This window comes from Brienomyrus brachyistius, chromosome 17 (assembly GCF_023856365.1).
Source record: "Brienomyrus brachyistius isolate T26 chromosome 17, BBRACH_0.4, whole genome shotgun sequence".
In the NCBI taxonomy this organism is placed as follows: Eukaryota; Metazoa; Chordata; class Actinopteri; order Osteoglossiformes; family Mormyridae; genus Brienomyrus; species Brienomyrus brachyistius.
Window position 1 is genome coordinate 19,066,765 of NC_064549.1, and position 18,820 is coordinate 19,085,584.

Here is an 18,820-nt window from a genome sequence, read left to right on the forward strand (position 1 = left end):
AAGTTTGTAATTTATTATTATTTCTACAGTTTGTCCATAACAAACACCACATGCAAGCAAATGGGTGTTCATAAGTGCAAGTGGCACCAGTTCACCCAACACTGTAGATTAGACGGGGGAAAATACCGGACAGACCCGGTAGACTGAAATGTACAGTACAGTGAAGGTGTGCAGGTAACATCTGGCAGAGGTCCCTATCTGGAAAACCTTTAAGTGACACCTTAATAATTTCTCTTGGGCGAAATTTAGCCCAAGTACAGCATGTTCCATGTGTCCATTGCTGAGGCTTCTGTGCAGACCTCTCGCTGTAGGCAATCCCCAAACCTGGGTGGTGGATAGCAGCAGTGAAGGAAGCCATCTGCCTGAAGAAGGAGGCCTTCTAAGCTTAGATTGTGAGACTCCAGAAGCAGCTGACAGGTATGTGCAGGCCTAGCAGCATTGGCAGTTTTGAAAGCAAAACACTCGACTTTGGGAGTAGTTCATGTGAGACCATGGAAAATTACTTTGATTTGGCTTCACTGAAATTCTGGCAAACTGTCAGGGGACTCATGAAGGGGAAACATGGCTTTGCCCATACAGTTTATAGCAGGGATAGAGTGCTGTTGACCTCAAGGTCCTTGAGGTAGTTAAAAATGTCCTTGGTGGTCAGATTCCAGGGGTGGAAGAGATTTGCCCTGAGTTCCTAAAGGCTGTAAATGTTGATGGGCTGTCAAAGCTGACACACCTCTTCAACATTGTGTGCAGAACAGGGGCAGTATCTAATGAAGTAGCAAATGGGCAAGCTGTTCCCCGTTTTTAGGAAAGGGGAATGGAGGGTGTGTTCCAACTTCAGAGGGTTCACACTTATCAGGCTCAATTTGAAGATCCATGCTAGGGTACTGGAGAGGAAGATCCATTCGTTGGTTGAACCACAGATCCTCTTTACCTTCACAAGAATTCTGGAGAGTTTGCCTAACCAGTCTAGGTGTGTTTTATGGAGTTGGAAAAGGCACGTATCCCTTGGGTGGTTACATCCCTGTATATCAGTGAAAGTTTGGTTTACATTGCTATCAAAAGTCAGAATTGTCCCCAGTAAGTGTTGGACTCTGTCAGAGCTGCAATTTTTCACTGCCCCAGTTTCCAGAATTTACATGTGCAGTCAACGGGTGGAGGGTATCTGGTTTTGTGACCACAGGATCGCATCTTTCTTTTTTGCAGATGATGTGGTCCTGTTGGTGTCATTGAGCAGTCATTTCCAGTGTGCACTGAAGTGGTTTCAGCTGAGTGTGAAGCAGCTGGGATGAAGATTAATACCACTAATTTAAAGGTCTTGGTTATCACAAAAAGGATGGACCACCCCCTCCAGGGTGGGGATGAGTAACTGCCTCACGTGGAAGAATTTAAGTATGTCAGGATCTTGTTTACAATTGTGGGAGGAATGGAGCGGAACATCAGCAAGCAGATCAGTACAAAACCAGCAGTTATGCATACATTGCGTTAGTCTGAAAGAGGTGAAGCTTTCGATGTACTGGTCAGTCTATGTTTCTGCTCTTAGGACACCAGCTTTAGATAGATAGATATATAGACAGACTGACAGACAGGAAGGCAGGCAAATAGTTCAAAAAAGAATATATATATATATATATATATATATATATATATATATATATATATATATATATATATATATATATATATATATATATATATATATATATATATATATATATAAATTAACCAATCCCCAGTGCCTTACATATATAAAACACCACAATGCAAAACAATTATAGGAAAAAGAGTTCACAATAATAAGACTGACAAACCTGGAAAACATTACAATATTTAAGGATTATGATGATGATGATGATGATAATGATGAAGGTAAGGTACTAAGAATACTAATCACTACAGAGTAACTATTTTGTGGTTCATTACTTGCCAGTGGATGCAGTGATAGTGTAAGAGCAAGGGAATGTGCAAGAAAGATACTATAAATTACTGCATACTATAAATGTCATTCAATATGCTTACAGTATATAATCTATGTTCAAATGTTCCTATGATTTTGTATGTCCCCTTTCTGAAGTTCTTTCCATGGCATAATGCCATGCTAGTGTTGCCAGGCACCTATTGTAATTGTTAGAATTTTTTCAGTATTATTATTGTCACACTGGGAGGACCAAGGTATTGCGAGACTTGCTTGCTGGAACAAAACATGCTCTTTATTAGAGTCCTGAACAGGGCTATCATAGGCACCCAACGAGCACCGAACCAAATACACGCAGTTGAAATACAAGGTGGTCAGAAGGCGAACTACAAGGTGCACACACTGTGGGAGATCCACACAAGCTAAGTACACATGACGGTTGGACAGAATACACACAAGATACAGGCAAACACATGAGCGACAATAGGGAAATACGATCATTAAGAACAACCATACAACAAGAGCTATTTACAATTACAGACAGGGGCTATTTACAATGGCAAGCATGGCATGCTGGGACATGCACCCCGCTGGCTCTATTTTACTCTAGTCTATGGCAGCTCAAAGAACCGCTTGGTAGATTTTTTTTAGAACTTGGTACATTAGTAGGGCAGTCCAATGTACTCAGTCACCAGATTTGGGGTCAATCCATCCATACCTATATCACCAACATCAGGCCAAATTTCAAGGTATATTTTTGTTTCTAACTTTTGAACTATTTGTCGTAGGTTTCAAATTGTTTTTTCTCGTGAATTCGTTCCAATACAAATTCATCTTTTGATGTTAATGTGTGCAAAATTGCATTTACCACTATTTTGAAGTTTTGCAAACTTGTCCTAGGGCATTGATTGTATCAACACCAAATTCAGTATATATCATCTACAGAGGCCTTGGACCAAAATTTGTTCAAATGATTGTGCTACGTCAAATTATATGGCCACTGTCATCCAATGAATTTAATCTCAGAGCCATCAAACAGGATATCCTATCCAAACCATATCCATCCATCCATCCATCCATCATCTCCCGCTTAATCCGGAGTCGGGTCGCGGGGGCAGCAGCCTCAGCAGGGAGACCCAGACTTCCCTCTCCCCGGCCACTTCGTCTAGCTCCTCTGGGGGGACCCCGAAGCGTTCCCAGGCCAGCCGAGAGACATAGTCTCTCCAGCGTGTCCTGGGTCTTCCCCGGGGCCTCCTCCCAGTGGGACATGCCCGGAATACCTCCCCAGGGAGGCGTCCCGGAGGCATCCTGATCAGATGCCCGAGCCACCTCATCTGGCTCCTCTCGATGCGGAGGAGCAGCGGCTCTACTCTGAGTCCCTCCCGAATGACTGAGCTCCTCACCCTAAGGGAGAGCCCAGCCACCCTGCGGAGGAAACTCATTTCGGCCGCTTGTACCCGCGATCTCGTTCTTTCGGTCACTACCCAAAGCTCATGACCATAGGTGAGGGTAGGAACGTAGATCGACTGGTAAATCGAGAGCTTCGCCTTTTGGCTCAGCTCTCTCTTCACCATGACAGACCGATGCAGCGCCCGCATGACTGCTGACGCCGCACCGATCCGCCTGTCGATCTCCCGCTCCATCGTTCCCCCACTCGTGAACAAGATCCCGAGATACTTAAACTCCTCCACTTGGGGGAGGACCCCATCCCCAACCCGGAGAGAGCACTCTACCCTTTTCCGGCTGAGAACCATGGTCTCGGATTTGGAGGTGCTGATTCTCATCCCAGCCGCTTCGCACTCGGCTGCGAACTGCTCCAGTGAGAGCTGAAGGTCACGGCTCGATGAGGCCAACAGAACCACATCATCCGCAAAAAGCAGAGACCTAATCCTGAGGTCACCGAACCGGACGCCCTCAACGCCCTGGCTGCGCCTAGAAATTCTGTCCATAAAAACTATGAACAGAATCGGTGACAAAGGGCAGCCCTGACGGAGTCCAACCCTCACCGGAAACGAGTCCGACTTATTGCCGCCCATGCGGACCAAACTCTGGCACCGGTCATACAGGGACCGAACCGCCCTTAAAAGGGAGCCCGGTACCCCATACTCCCGGAGCACTCCCCACAGGACCCCATGAGGGACACGGTCGAATGCCTTTTCCAAGTCCACAAAACACATGTAGACTGGTCGGGCAAACTCCCATGAACCCTCCAGAACCCTGCTGAGAGTATAGAGCTGGTCCACTGTTCCACGGCCAGGGCGAAAACCACACTGCTCCTCCTGAATCCGAGGTTCGACAATCCGGCGGACCCTCCTTTCCAGGACCCCCGAATAGACCTTACCAGGGAGGCTGAGGAGTGTGATCCCCCTGTAGTTGGAGCACACCCTCCGGTCCCCCTTCTTAAGGAGGGGGACCACCACCCCGGTCTGCCAGTCCAGAGGTACTGCCCCCGATGTCCACGCGATGCTGCAGATGCGTGTCAACCAGGACAGCCCCGCAGCATCCAGAGCCTTGAGGAACTCTGGGCGAATCTCGTCCACCCCCGGGGCCCGGCCACCGAAGAGCTTTTTGACCACCTCAGCGACCTCCACCCCCGAGATAGGCGAGTCCACCCCCAAGTCCCCACACTCTGCTTCCATATTGGAAGGCGTGTCGGTGGGATTGAGGAGGTCTTCGAAGTACTCCCTCCACCGACCCAAAACGTCCCGAGCTGAGGTCAGCAGTGCACCATCCCCACCATAAATAGTGTTGATGCTGCACCGCTTTCCCGCCCGGAGCCGCCGGATGGTGGACCAGAATCTCCTCGAAGCCGTCCGGAAGTCGTTCTCCATGGCCTCACCAAACTCCTCCCACACCCGAGTTTTTGCCTCAGCGACCGCCAAAGCCGCATTCCGCTTGGCCTGCCGGTAGCCGTCAGCTGCGTCTGGAGTCCCACAGGCCAGAAAGGCCCGATAAGACTCCTTCTTCAGCTTGACGGCATCCCTTACCACCGGTGTCCACCAGTGGGTTCGGGGATTACCGCCGCGACAGGCACCGACCACCTTGCGGCCGCAGCTCCGGTCAGCCGCCTCCACAATGGAGGCACGGAACATGGCCCATTCGGACTCAATGTCCCCCGCCTCCCCCGGGATATGGGAGAAGTTCTGCTGGAGGTAGGAGTTGAAACTCTCCCTGACAGGGGATTCTGCCAGACGTTCCCAGCAGACCCTCACTAAACGCTTGGGCCTGCCAGGCCTGGCCGGCTTCCTCCCCCACCAGCGGAGCCAACCCACCACCAGGTAGTGATCGGTTGACAGCTCCGCCCCTCTCTTCACCCGAGTGTCCAAAACATGCGGCCGCAAGTCCGACGACACGACTACAAAGTCGATCATCGAACTGCGGCCTAGGGTGTCCTGGTGCTTATGCTTATGCTTGAACATGGTGTTCATTATGGACAATCCGTGACGAGCACAGAAGTCCAATAACAAAACACCGCTCAGATCGGGGGGGCCGTTCCTCCCAATCACGCCCCTCCAGGTCTCACTGTCGCTGCCCACGTGATCATTGAAATCCCCCAGCAGAACAAGGGAGTCCCCAGGAGGAGCGCTCTCCAACACCCCTTCCAAGGACTCCAAAAAGGGTGGGTATTCCGAACTGCTGTTTGGCGCATAAGCGCAAACAACAGTCAGGACCCGTCCCCCCACCCGAAGGCGGAGGGAGGCTACCCTCTCGTCCACTGCGGTAAACCCCAATGTACAGGCGCCCAGCCTGGGGGCAATAAGTATGCCCACGCCCGCTCGGCGCCTCTCCCCGCGGGCAACTCCAGAGTGGAAAAGGGTCCAACCCCCCTCAAGGAGACTGGTTCCAGAGCCCAAGCCGTGCGTCGAGGTGAGTCCGACTATATCTAGCCGGAACTTCACAACCTCGCGCACCAGCTCAGGCTCTTTCCCCATCAGAGAGGTGACATTCCATGTCCCTAGAGCTAGCTTCTGCAGCCGAGGATCGGACCGCCAAGGTCCCCGCCTTTGGCCGCCGCCCAGATCACTTCGTACCCGACCCCTATGGCCCCTCCCATGGGTGGTGAGCCCATTGGAGGGGGGACCCACGTGCCTTGTTTGGGCTGCGCCCGACCAGGCCCCATGGGTGTAGGCCTGGCCACCAGGCACTCGCCATCGAGCCCCACCCCCAGGCCTGGCTCCAGGGGGGGGCCCCGGTGACCCGCGTCCGGGCAAGGGAAACCGTGAATCCAAGATTTTTCTCTTCATAAGGGGTTTTTGAGCCGTACTTCGTCTGGTTCCTCACCCAGGACCTGTTTGCCTTGGGTGACCCTACCAGGGGCATAAAGCCCCAGACAACATAGCTCCTGGGATCATTGTAACACGCAAACCCCTCCACCACGATAAGGTGTTGGCTCCAGGAGGGGCCAAACCATATCCTATCATCTAAATTCTGTTGACACTCATACCATTTTTTGTTCTCTTCTAGCTTCTCTGTCAGATGTTACTAATCAATCCTGTCCTTCTGAGATTCTCTCTGCCTATAACCAGGCTATGTCTAATGTTCTTGATGTCTACATTCCCATTAAGCACAGGTCTGTCCCCTTCTTCCATTCCTCTTATTGGATTACTCTTTACATTACAGCCTTAAAGGTAACTGCTAGAGTTCTCACTAACAATAAAATATCTTGACATTCACCCCCTCTATAAACTACACTTGCAACTTGTAGCTTTCCTTATCCAGTATTATCCAGTCTTTTTAATGACTATTAAGGCCATACATGGTCTTGCTCCCCAGTATATTTCAGAGCTCTTATTTCCTTATATAACTGCCCATTCAATCAGGTCTGCAGATACTAGTATTCTAGTGATGCCTTGCCTTTTTGTCTTCTGTGGGTGGCTGGGCCTTCAATTTTTTTAGCTCCAAAACTTTAGAGCTTGCTATCACAAAACCTCAGAGATCTATCTTCCATCTCCCTTTTTAGGAAGAATTTAAAAACATATCTTTTTACTCAGTGATTCAATTTCCATACTGGTTCTTGATCTGTTGCTGTTGCAGTTTTTCTTGTTTCATTCAGTGTGTTAGCTTATCACAAATGATCTATGTTCATATAATCCAATGCTCTTGTATTCCCTCTTTCTGAATTTCTTTCCCTGGTATTTATACCATGGTACTGTACTTGGCCCCATTATTGCTGCTTGCAGCTATATTTTATTTGTTTAGTAGATAACCTGATCTAGTGCTTCTTACTGAGCTTAACCTATTTACACAAATAGAGCTGTACAATGTTAATATTTTACATAAGGTACTACATTCACATTTTATCTGGCATTAAATAAAGGAGAAAAAAAACTACAAATATAAATTAAATTGTAATATATATTTTTAAAGCCTTCATTTAATGTAGATCACTCTTTACCAGAAATACTAAGAGGACAGGAGAATGTCTTACTTTTTTAACTGAAGTATGTATGTGTAACACAGTTGTTCAGTTCTAACACCTTTTAATGGATTAGTGTGAATGCATTAGTGGTGGATTGTACATCTGGAAAGGCAACATATCAGCGTCCTTACAGTGTATTGAATAAATAGCTTTTAAAACATAGCAGTAATAGATAAGATTCCTCCCACTTATTAAATCATAAAGTCTTTTTGGCCTCTCATTATACCTGCTTACAGAGTACATGTCTATGAAATGGCATGAAAATTAAACTAAAGAATAGTAAACTACTGGGAATTAAAGGAAGCATAAATGTGAATAATTCAAATAACAATGTGTACTTGTGCTCAAGGTGATAAAAATCATCTAATTTACAGATTCAGACTGGGCAGAAAGAGCTCGGTCCATTCTGTGGTGACAAGCCTCCAGACCGTATCCAGACAGGAAGCAACCATGTTCAGGTTTTCTTCCACAGTGACAGTTCAGGCGAGAACACTGGCTGGAGACTGTCCTATACTGCTGATGGTGAGTTTCCCAGAATATGCTTTACAAAAAAGTATGATCCAAGTTTATTTCATGTTTGACCCAGCTCTCTTTGACAGGAAGTAACTGTCCAGTTCTAAACCCCCCAGTCCATGGTCATTTGGAGCCTTTTCTTCCCCATTATTCATTTAAAAATCATGTCCTAATTACATGTGATCCTGGCTACAGAGTGTTAAAGGTAAGACTCTGCTCATTTTTACGTGTTATAACAAAAACTGTGGCCTGCCTGAAAGTAAACATGACCACAAATTAAAAGAAAGAACTGTCCAGAAAACAGGAATGTCACAACACAAAGCAGATATTACTCAATGATTTATTCAAGATAATAAAATAGTAAAGTTTTATATAAGTTTAAGGTACTGTTCAGTAGCCTGTCTGTTAGCTACTGATGTACTGAAATATCACTCTAGATATTTAATCTTTCAGGCTTTGACCTCAAATGTCTCAGAACAGACAATTGTGGGCATCAATTCTAGTCCCTCACTTTTAGTTCAAGATGAAATTGAAAGCTGAATCTCTAGGAAACAGAAGCCTTCTTTCGGTTTCCTTGTGGCAAAACTTCCATGTGACAAAAAGCTTTTAAACAGGCACGTTTTAAACATTTTCCAGTTGTTATGCATTATTTCCTCATTGTGTGACCAGTAAGAAGTTCTAATAGCTTTTAGTGGTCTGCTTTGATAGAGAACTCTGCAGCAAGTGGTCATATATGTACCCGCATCTACTCATCTTTTTGAAAATTCCCTGCAGAAGTTTGTCTAGATACACAACATGTATTTAACTTTAACAATGTCTCTTATACAGGATGGTAAACAGATTGATCATTATCAAATTGAATGCCAAAAAGATGGTACCTGGAGCAGCAGTGTGCCCACTTGCAAAAGTAAGACCTATTCTTATTTTCAGTACTTAATGAAAGTCCAGCACATGTTGTTTTAGTTGTTAGCATTTTTATGTTTAGTGGGGGCTGTGCGGTGATTGTTTCCTTTTAGCATCGTGACTGTCCAGTGAGTCTTTGGTATAAAAAAGGGGTCAGTGTAATGAGTCTGCTGTAAGTAAATGATGAGTGTGGTGAATATTCGATATGAGAAACAGAGTCCACAACTTGACACTAGGTTGAGAGTGTTAAGTCCCTGTTATGAAAGTTTGGACATTGTGGTAATCTCTACCTTAATTAGAAAGGGCTTTATATAAATGTCACTTCTTTTAACTTTAGATATGTTGCTTATATTCCTGCCTTCTAAACACAATCTACAAACACTGCTATGAATTCTCGCAAAGCACATTCAGTACTGCACTTGCATTTGAAAAAATGATAAAGGATTCTTGATCCAGAAGTTCATGTTAAATTATGAGTGTTACAAGAGCATAAATGGTTACATTATAGTGTAATTTATTGTTTGTACAGTGTCATTTATTGTCTGTGTACTAGGGAGTCTCTTGCAGCCGGAACCAAATCCCTTGTGTGCCGCAGCACACTTGGTGAATAAAGCTGATTCTGATTGATGCATAAATGACAGAATATAAAGAGCTTGGGCACACATGCAACAGTCACATTGTGAAAGGATGCAATGTAAGACAGATTTAAAAGTAAATAAGATTTTTGTCATTTAAAATGAATGGCAACTACAAAACCCAAAATTATTGCAATATGATTTTTTCCCAATATTGTTCAGCCCTAAATAGATACCTGTTCAAGTAATGTTACTAAGGATGTGGTGTAAGTTGTACAGGGCGTGGGTCAGACTGAAGCTTCACTGAGAACAAAATGTGATTTGAATTAAGGAATAAGAGTGACAGAATGGGTGGGGGGGGGACGTTTCTGTCACGGGCGAGCAGGACGGAAGATCGCTCAGGAAGTGCGAGCGATCCACAAACAGGCAGGCAGGCAGAAATCGGGGCAGACTGGAGTTTATTCAGGGCAGGTCGACGAACACCGTGTAACATCAATGACAGACAACCGGTTAGTGCACAACAGAGACCTAAATACAGGGAACTAATCAGAAAAGAATAAGACACGACTGGGCACACTCAGGGAATCACACGTGGGTAATTAGGGGGCGTGGCACAAACGAGGAGTGGACGGAGCGGGCGTCACAGAACCCCCCCCCCAAAGGCGGCGACGGATGGGACGAGACCGGGGAAGCAAGACCAGAAAGACAAGAGCAAAAAAAAAATCAACACGGAACAGGGAACAAGACAGACAGGCAAAACCGACAAAGGGGCAGGAGCCACGACAGGACACCACAGAGGACAGGAAAGGCCGACAGACAGACCAGAAATGGGGATATGGAGGGAATAGGCGGGACAAAAGGAGCGGGAGTGAACAGAGGGAACTCAGGGAGAGAAGGAGGAACACGAGGAGCGACAGGACTAGGGACAAAGAAAGGGGAAGCAGGGACAGAAGAGAAGGAGGCAGGAGCGAAGGGAAAAAAGGCGGGGGAACGAAGGGTCGGGCAAGGGAGCCCGTGCGGACGACAGGAAGCAGCCGGAGGGGCCGCAGGCAGCCGGGAGGTCGGAGCCGGAGGGGACCTCGGAGGGGCAGAGGAGACTGGGCGAGGGACCGAGGCAGGGGCCGAGGAGGGAGCAGGAGGGGCCACCAGGGAAGGGGACGAGGAAGCAGGAGGGGCCCTCGGCGAAGTCCAGGGACGGGCCGGAGGTAGAGGCCCCGCAGGCAACTGAGGAGCCGCCGTCGGGGGGCCCGCAGGGACCCGACGAGACGCCGGACGAGGGACAGAGGCAGGGGGACGAGGCGTCGGAGGGGGACCAGGCGGACCAGGACCCGCAGGCGCCGACCCAGCCGTAGCGCCGGTGAGCGAGGACGAGCCAGGGGGCCGGGCGGGAGGGACCATGGTCCTACGTCTGTGTCCCCTCCCCTTACGGGACACAGACAGTCTGACCCCAGGTCGGGGTCGAGTTCGCCGGGGCGAGGGCGAAAAAGTCACAAGCACGGTCCCCGAGGGGTCCCATTCAAGCTCCTCCACCTCCGAAGAGGGAGGAGCCAAGACGGAGTCTGTCGGGACCACCTCGGGGACTAAGGTGAACGGAACTAGGGCAGCAGGCGGAGGGGGCGCCTCTGGGGCTGCTGCAGGCGGAGGGGGCGCCTCTGGGGCTGCTGCAGCGCGGTCAGGGACAGGAGCGCGGTCAGGGACAGGAGCGCGGTCAGGGACAGGAGCGCGGTCAGGGACAGGAGCGCGGTCAGGGACAGGAGCTGCAGGCTGTGGGGGCGCCGGCCCGGGAGCTGCAGGCTGTGGGGGCGCCGGCCCGGGAGCTGCAGGCTGTGGGGGCGCCGGCCTGGGAGCTGCTGCAGCCGGCAGAAGTAGCTGCGCAGGCAGCGATGGCAGCGACCGCGGCTGCTGCAGTGGGGGCGCCTGCCCTGGAGCTGCAGGCTGCTGCAGTGGAGGCGCCTGCCCTGGAGCTGCAGGCTGCTGCAGTGGGGGCGCCTGCCCTGGAGCTGCAGGCAGGGGGAGCTGCAGGCAGGGGGAGCTGCGCAGGCGGTGGCTGCGCAGGCAAAGGTGGCTGCGACGGCTGCGCAGGTGGCTGCGCAGGCAGCGGCCGCCGCACGGGAGAGGGATCCGCAGGTGGCGGCGGCCGCACGGGAGCGGGGTCCGCCAGCAGTAACGGAGGCTCCGACGGCATAGTCGGGACCGGTGCTCTCCGGACAGGAGAGGCTGCCTGGGGAGGCAGCTTAGCAGAGCTGGGGGCCATCCAGGTGATCGGGGAGCCCTCCCGATCCTCCTCCGGGAGGGCCGATGGGATGAGGGCACATGCCCTCAAGGCGATCGTCGGGGCGATCGTTGGTCCCCTCCTTCTCCTCCTCCGGCTCTTGGCAGCGTGGACGTGGAGCTACGTGGAGCTACGTCCGCAAACGCGGACGTCGGAAGGACGGGCCCCCGCTTGCTGGGAGCGACAGAGCGCTCGGTCCGGAGCTGAGCAATTTGATGGAGACCCTCGCGCAGCTCCTCGGCCAAGCGGGCGTCCAGGTCGAGGGCTAGCTCTTCGAGGGTCTCCATACACCGGCGGACGAGGTTCCACGCGGGAAGATCCTCCTTGATCCCGGGTTGGGATCTCCAAGAAACCACTCGCTCTCCGAGGCGGAAGTACTCCTCCTCGGAGATGTAAGCCGCTTTGTTTTGGTCTGTCATTCTGTCACGGGCGAGTAGGACGGAAGATCGCTCAGGAAGTGCGAGCGATCCACAAACAGGCAGGCAGGCAGAAATCGGGGCAGACTGGGGTTTATTCAGGGCAGGTCGACGAACACCGGGTAACATCAATGACAGACAACCGGTTAGTGCACAACAGAGACCTAAATACAGGGAACTAATCAGAAAAGAACGAGACACGACTGGGCACACTCAGGGAATTACGTGGGTAATTAGGGGGCGTGGCACACACGAGGAGCGGACGGAGCGGGCGTCACAGTTTTCCCCTGCTCCACTATTTCCAGTGCCCTTGCACTACAGTATACCCCTGCCAAAAATTTTGGAATCACCACACTTACAGGATGCTGACCCAGATTTCTGACTTTGCGGCAAATAAACAAATCACAGATTTGACACAAAACATTTTTGTTTAATAGTTGAACTTTCCAGCTTTATGAAAGATAATTTATACAAATTCAATTTAAATGTTTTAATTAATGGCAGTTTTGTCCAGAACAAGTCGAGGGAAAAATTATGGAATCATCAACTAAAAAATTCACAATCAGTACTTTGTTGCTCGTTCTCAGGAGCTATGGACTTCACTAATGAATATCAATATTCTGCATCAAGTTGGTTCCAGCTTTCTTGAATAGCAGTTGACAGATCAGCTTTGCAGGATGGAGTCTTGTCATGGACTAATTATTGGCTATTCTGTATGTAAATCTCATTTCATTCAGCCAATTTCTTACAGTTTTGTCGCAAACTTTGACTCCTGTTTCTGGTTATTTGTTTTTCATTTCTTTTATTGTGTATTTTCTATTTTCAACACATATTTTCTGACACCTTTACGTATTCCTTGGTCTGCCTGTATGATTTCCTTTTGCAACTTTTCCTTTTTGCTTATTCCTGCACTAAATTTTAGACAGTATATAAACACAGGTAGATCTTCGCCTGCTAAGGCATTGCTGCCTGACGCACCTCCTCCAGTGCCTACAGGTTGGCTTACTGCAAGGTCATCAGCCGGGTACCACCATTCCTTGATGTTTCACCCCTTAGAACCCGGAACGTCTCCTGATCTAGGGGCAGCGACAGGGACGTCTCCCAGTCGCCCCCTGCAGCCTGCCCTTGAGCTAGGGGGTGCCCCAGCATGTATCCCTCCTCTTCAGCCACAGCCAGAAGCTACTCTTCTCTGCCTCCTCTGCCAGACCTTTGGTTGCTTCCTAAAGGCTTGCCCCAAACACGCCAAAATTTCTCAGGAGGTGGACAGCTGATGTCCCCACAAAACCACGGCAGCCCACCTCTACCGGGTAAATAGTAGTTCTCCATCCCGTCTCCCTGCACTCTTCTGCAAGGTCTGAAAATGTCAGTCTCTTCCGCTCCCATGCGGCCTCCACGCCTGCTTCCCACAGAATGGTTAGCTCAGTGAAGAGAACCGTCTTAGTACTGCTGGACCAAGCTTAATGGGAACAGTCTTGCCAACCTCGTTTGCCACACCCTGTGTTGAATTACCCTCTTGAAGGAGTTTTATAATCCTTGCCATGACAACTCTCTTTTTGGGCCGATGTTTCCTATCAGTTAGCCAAGTACAACAGCTTACACACGATCTTTAAGCACTCTCCTTTAACTGCAGATTAATTAGCATTTTAGACTTCTGCAGGTATTTCTTTTTTTCAACAGCATTTTTCCTCTATTTGATCCGTATAAAACTATGGCATTATTTAAAATTATTCTATTTAATTTCTTTGAGCTATATTTCATATGGCCAGAATGTTCAATTATCAAACAAAAATAGTTTCCGGTTCCTATCTGTGATTTGTTCATTTGCTACAAAGTAAAAAAGCTAGATAAGCATCCTCTAGTGCAGTGATTCCATAATTTTTGCCAGGGGTTGTACTCTGTTCCGTATACAGATTATTATCTACCTTTCTGTTTTTCTGTGCTTCTGTATTATTTGACATATATTGATTCATGCAATATATCTTGATTCATATAGAGCCATGGAAAAAATTAAGAGACTATTCTGTATTTTTAAAGAAATCTGCATTTTAAATCCTGGTTTAATCCTCGTTCTGCTAGCAGAAGGCTACACTGCGCAACAGGCTATTTCCAGGTTCAAAACAGCACAACAACTTTTCTAAAACAACAGTTTAAAAGAATAAGGCAAAGCAGGAGACACTGGAAACAACCATAAACCAGCCAGGTAGAGGGCAGAAGCGATTTTCTAATGCCAGAGATTAAATTATTTTACAGTTTCTGATGAACCGTAGGATGATATCAAGTGACCTTCAAGAGGAATGGCAATCATTAAGTGCAGGTGTGGAGTGCACTGCTAGGACAGTTCATATCAGACTCCTACAAGTAGGACTGAAGAACCAAGGAAGAACCCTTCATCAATGAGAAACAGGGAAGAACCAGGCAGGAGTTTGCAAATTATATATATATATATGTGGTGGCCCAGGGTTTAGGACCCCCACCGCCTAATGACTATTTTTGTACTGAGTCTTCCCCTTAACCCTTTCGCACAGCACAATGCTACCCACACACCCTTTAGGATCTCCTGGGGCAACGACACAATGGGGCAAACACAGACTGGGTGAGCTTGGCACAGATTTGTTTGGGGCTCGGTTACAGATACTCCAAACTCCCAGGCAACAACCACCTCCCTCCCGCCAACAGGTAAATCACACCACCACTACAAGTGTTATTTCTCATTCCCCAACACTACTCAAAAAAAAAACCCCACAGCACTCACACCCCCCCAATATCCACTACAACTAGTCACACAGTGGCACAGCACACAGCACCCTTATGTACAGCACACTTATGCAGCGGGGAGAGGAAGTCAGTTAACATAGGAGAGGACAAAACCGAAAGGGTGACCTGCAAAGGTCCCCCCTATATAAACCTAACCCCCAAACAAAAATGTAATAATGATAATATTAATAATAATAATAATAATAAGAAGAAGAAGAAAGAAACAAAATGAAAAAGAAACTAAAGACTCAGTCCTGGGCCGGCGCGCTCCCCTTGTCCGGCCCACAAAAAAAACAAAAAAAGAAACAAAACAAAAAAAAAAACTTAACTCTATCCCTTTTCAGCAATGCCGCTACACTCCAGCCACGTCCACCTCCTTCCGGAGCTCTCTCGGTCCCGTGGGAGATAACCAAAAACTCTTCCCGCTGTCCTCCTCTTAGCCTGGTAGCTTGCACGCCGCTCACCGCCTCAATCCATTTGCTGCAGTATGCACCAGCCCGGTGCCTCCCAAGCCAGCCGACCCACGGCGGCGAGCTTAGACCTGTGCGGGAAACAAAGCCAAACAACCCCGGAACCACACCGTCCTGGCCATAACCCGAATGGCTACGTCCTACGCCCCACCAGTTAGGAACCTCCCCTTACTTCCGGGTTCTAAGCACAATATCCCGGGCCACTCCCTCGCCCGCCCCAGCCGTCGTCTGCGTCGCCTTCCCACTGCTCTTGCCTCCCCAGACGCTATGGCTGCGCGCTCGCTGTCCCTCCACCGATACCGCGGACCCGTGACTTGTAGCCTGGTACCTCAGCTCACTCACGTCCGCGCTCCGCTTGGGAAAGCGCGCATCGCCCCACTGACGCGTCTTTAAAACTACCGCTGTGATTACCTTCCGTCCCTGGACCGCGCTCCCCACCACTGACGTGGCCATATTTAAAACCCGATCAAGTCTCTGCCTCCACCCACCAATCTAGCAAATCCCGCCCCTCAATTACCAATGGGGGACGGCAAAAACTCCCCAAAGCTTTTGTGGCACTGCTGAAAGGAGAAGGAAAAAAAAAGAAAGCCAAACCATAATCAACCCATAAACCCATAAATCATAATTCCCCCTTCCCCTCACAGGGGACACCACACTCCCCCCCACCAAATGGGGGCTCGCCCCGAGCACCTACTCCCTATACTGGGCTGGCCTTATCCCAAAGTTGACTCGCTGGGATCGACGCAAGGGCTCCACAACCTCCGGAGCTGGCTCAACCTCCACAACCGGCTCCCCATCCTCCGCCGGTAGCCGCCTTTCTACTACCTCTTCAGCCCTGCCTCCGTCTTCTCGGGGTCCGTGGTCACCCCCTCACAGCTGACTATATGACCCAGGTAGCGGACGGCCTGTTGGAACAGCCGACACTTCTCTGGCTGAAGCTTAAGACCGTGAGCCTCTAGCCGTGCAAACACCTTCTCCAAATGTTCCAAGTGCCCCCTAAAATCGGGAGAATAAACAATCACATTGTCCAGATAAATCAGCATGTAGTCATAAACCTGCTCACCCAGACACCACTGCATCAATCGCTGGAAGGTTGCTGGTGCGTTGCACAGACCAAAGGGCATCTGTTCGAACTGGTAAAGGCCCATAGGTGTGGTAAAGGCGGTATCCACTTGCCAGGTCCAGGGTGGAGTACCAGGCTGCCCCTTTCAACCCTGACAATGACTCCTCGATCCGCGGGAGTGGGTAAGCGTCCTTATGGGTCACAGCATTCAGTTTTCGGTAATCTACACAAAACCTCCAGGAGCCGTCCTTCTTACGGACCAACACTATTGGGGCAGCCCAGGGACTAGCACTCTCTGTAATAACTCCCCGTTCGAGCATGGATTTCAACAACTCCTGCAACTCTGGATATAAACTAGAGGGAACAGGCCGATAACATTCCCTCGAGGGAACCGCCGCCCCAGAGGGGATGCAATGGTATACCACATCTGTACAACCATGGTCCTCTTTGTCCCGGGCAAACACCCTCTGCCACCGCTCCAACAGTTCCTGCAGCTGCCGACCCTCCTCACGGGTCAACCCCGTGCTGTCAGCCACCAGGGCGTGCAGTTGCTCAGGCAAGGCCCCAGCCACCGGCCGCACCTCCACATCAACCACCCCCCCCGTGGCTGGTGCAACACCAACTCCTTCTGAGGCTGCATACACCCGGCCGTGATCTTTTCCACTCGGGCCAGTGGACGTCGAGGAGGGAGTTCCACAGGATACTGATGGAGATTACAAACACGAAGTGGCACTCTCCCCTCACATACTCATGCCACAGCTCGAGCCACACACCACTCCTGCTGGCCCCCTCGATATTCTTCCACCAGAACCTGGTCCCCATCTCGCAAATGCCCCCGGGGCACATCTGCCCAGATCAACTTCTCCGTGGTGGGGCTCAACACCCATGGCTTCTCTGTCCGCAGTCTGGCAACCTGTTCCACCACCGGTCCCCTCACTGCTGCTTCCATTCGCCGACATATGGTGAAAGCCTGATCCCAGGCTCGCCGGTCACTCTGCGGGAGGGCAGAACGAAACAAAGACACCTGGGCTCCCCCCTGTGTCTGCAATATCTCCCAACAATACCTGATTACATTCATCCCCAAAATCCCATATGGGGCCGGGAGGTGCTGGTCCTCCACGATCACCACCCCTCGCTGAGGAATCTCCACCCCAGCCACCGTGAAGTCCAACACCTCGTAGCCCACATACGGGAGGGACAACCCATTCACTGCCTTAAGAGCTAGCCACGGGACTTCAGCAGCCCCCTTTACCTCAGTGCCCTTCACACACTGATTAAACACAAAAATAACAAAAAAAGAAACAAAACAAAAAAAAAAACTTAACTCTATCCCTTTTCAGCAATGCCGCTACACTCCGGCCGCGTCCACCTCCTTCTGGAGCTCTCTCGGTCCCGTGGGAGATAACCAAAACGTATTTAGTACTGATTTTGAAAAATGGCTGTAGTATATTATAGGACTGGATGATGTGGGATATTAATACCTACCCATCCATTTTCCTAACCGCTTATCCTACTGGGTTGCGGGGGGTCCGGAGCCTATCCCGGAAGCAATGGGCACGAGGCAGGGAATAACCCAGGATGGGGGGCCAGCCCATTGCAGGGTGCACACACACACCATTCACTCACACATGCACACCTATGGGCAATTTAGCAACTCCAATTAGCCTCAGCATGTTTTGGACTGTGTGGGGAAACCGGAGTACTAGAGGTGTGAGGCAACAGTGCTAACCACTGCAGCACCATGCCGCCCCCCGGATAGTAATACCATTAATATATGTACTTGCTATTCTTACATCGCTAATCAGCTAGATTAAGATCAGGCTTTTTCATACCTTCATATTGTATGGACATTATAGCGCGGGGGGTAAAATTTTCACTAAATCATTTTTCTTTGTCAAAGGAAAAAAAAAAATTGCTAGAATTTCAATTTTAATTATTATTACTTTTATAGATTATCTAATATATCATAAAAATCAGTTTAAAGTTTACCTTCTGTTTTTGCATGTGTTGCAGTGTTGCAAGACAGTCGTAATCATTTTCATCCTTTCTGTTTAAATCACTCCTGGACAGGTTTGTGAAAAATGTATGAACTCATTTTTGCTTTATAAATGCCGCAATATTTATTACAACAAAATTATATTGTTATATTTACAACAAAATCACATTGCTAGGACAGCATGCTTTATGCTTGCTGTCCTAGTATATTACACAAATAATTTTTTAAGTTATCATGCCATCCTTTTTGTTATATCTGTTCTTCCGACCAGATGCATTGTTTTTTATACTTTATCATTACTTACGTTGTTTTCTGAGTCTGGTTTGGCACTTTTGATACTGGTACTCAACCAGAAATCAATGTAAATGGGAAAGTACCAAAAATACCATACCAAAAATATGGCACTTGGTGCAGTGGAAAAGCACCCATAGTTATCTCTTTATGTTCCTATATGATTCTGTGTCCTGCTAAACGTGGTCTTCGCTTGATACCCTGTAGGAAGCATGGACTCGTTATGTGTTTGTAGTTTTTAA

The 18,820-nt window shown here is 49.0% G+C and overlaps 1 protein-coding gene across 2 annotated transcripts in view; it reads left to right on the top strand.

Moving 5' to 3' along the window:
- Nucleotides 1–18,820, top strand: part of masp1 (MBL associated serine protease 1) — a 55,987-nt gene that overhangs the window by 10,029 nt on the left and 27,138 nt on the right. The window contains exons 6-9 of one of the 2 annotated variants that reach the window (XM_048980098.1): nucleotides 7,700–7,847; nucleotides 7,925–8,043; nucleotides 8,667–8,745; nucleotides 13,061–13,311. In XM_048980098.1, coding sequence (XP_048836055.1) covers nucleotides 7,700–7,847; nucleotides 7,925–8,043; nucleotides 8,667–8,745; nucleotides 13,061–13,275 — 561 coding nt within the window. In that variant the 3' untranslated portion in view covers nucleotides 13,276–13,311. The remainder of the gene's footprint in view (nucleotides 1–7,699; nucleotides 7,848–7,924; nucleotides 8,044–8,666; nucleotides 8,746–13,060; nucleotides 13,312–18,820) is intronic. The other variant, XM_048980096.1, reaches the window with a different exon arrangement.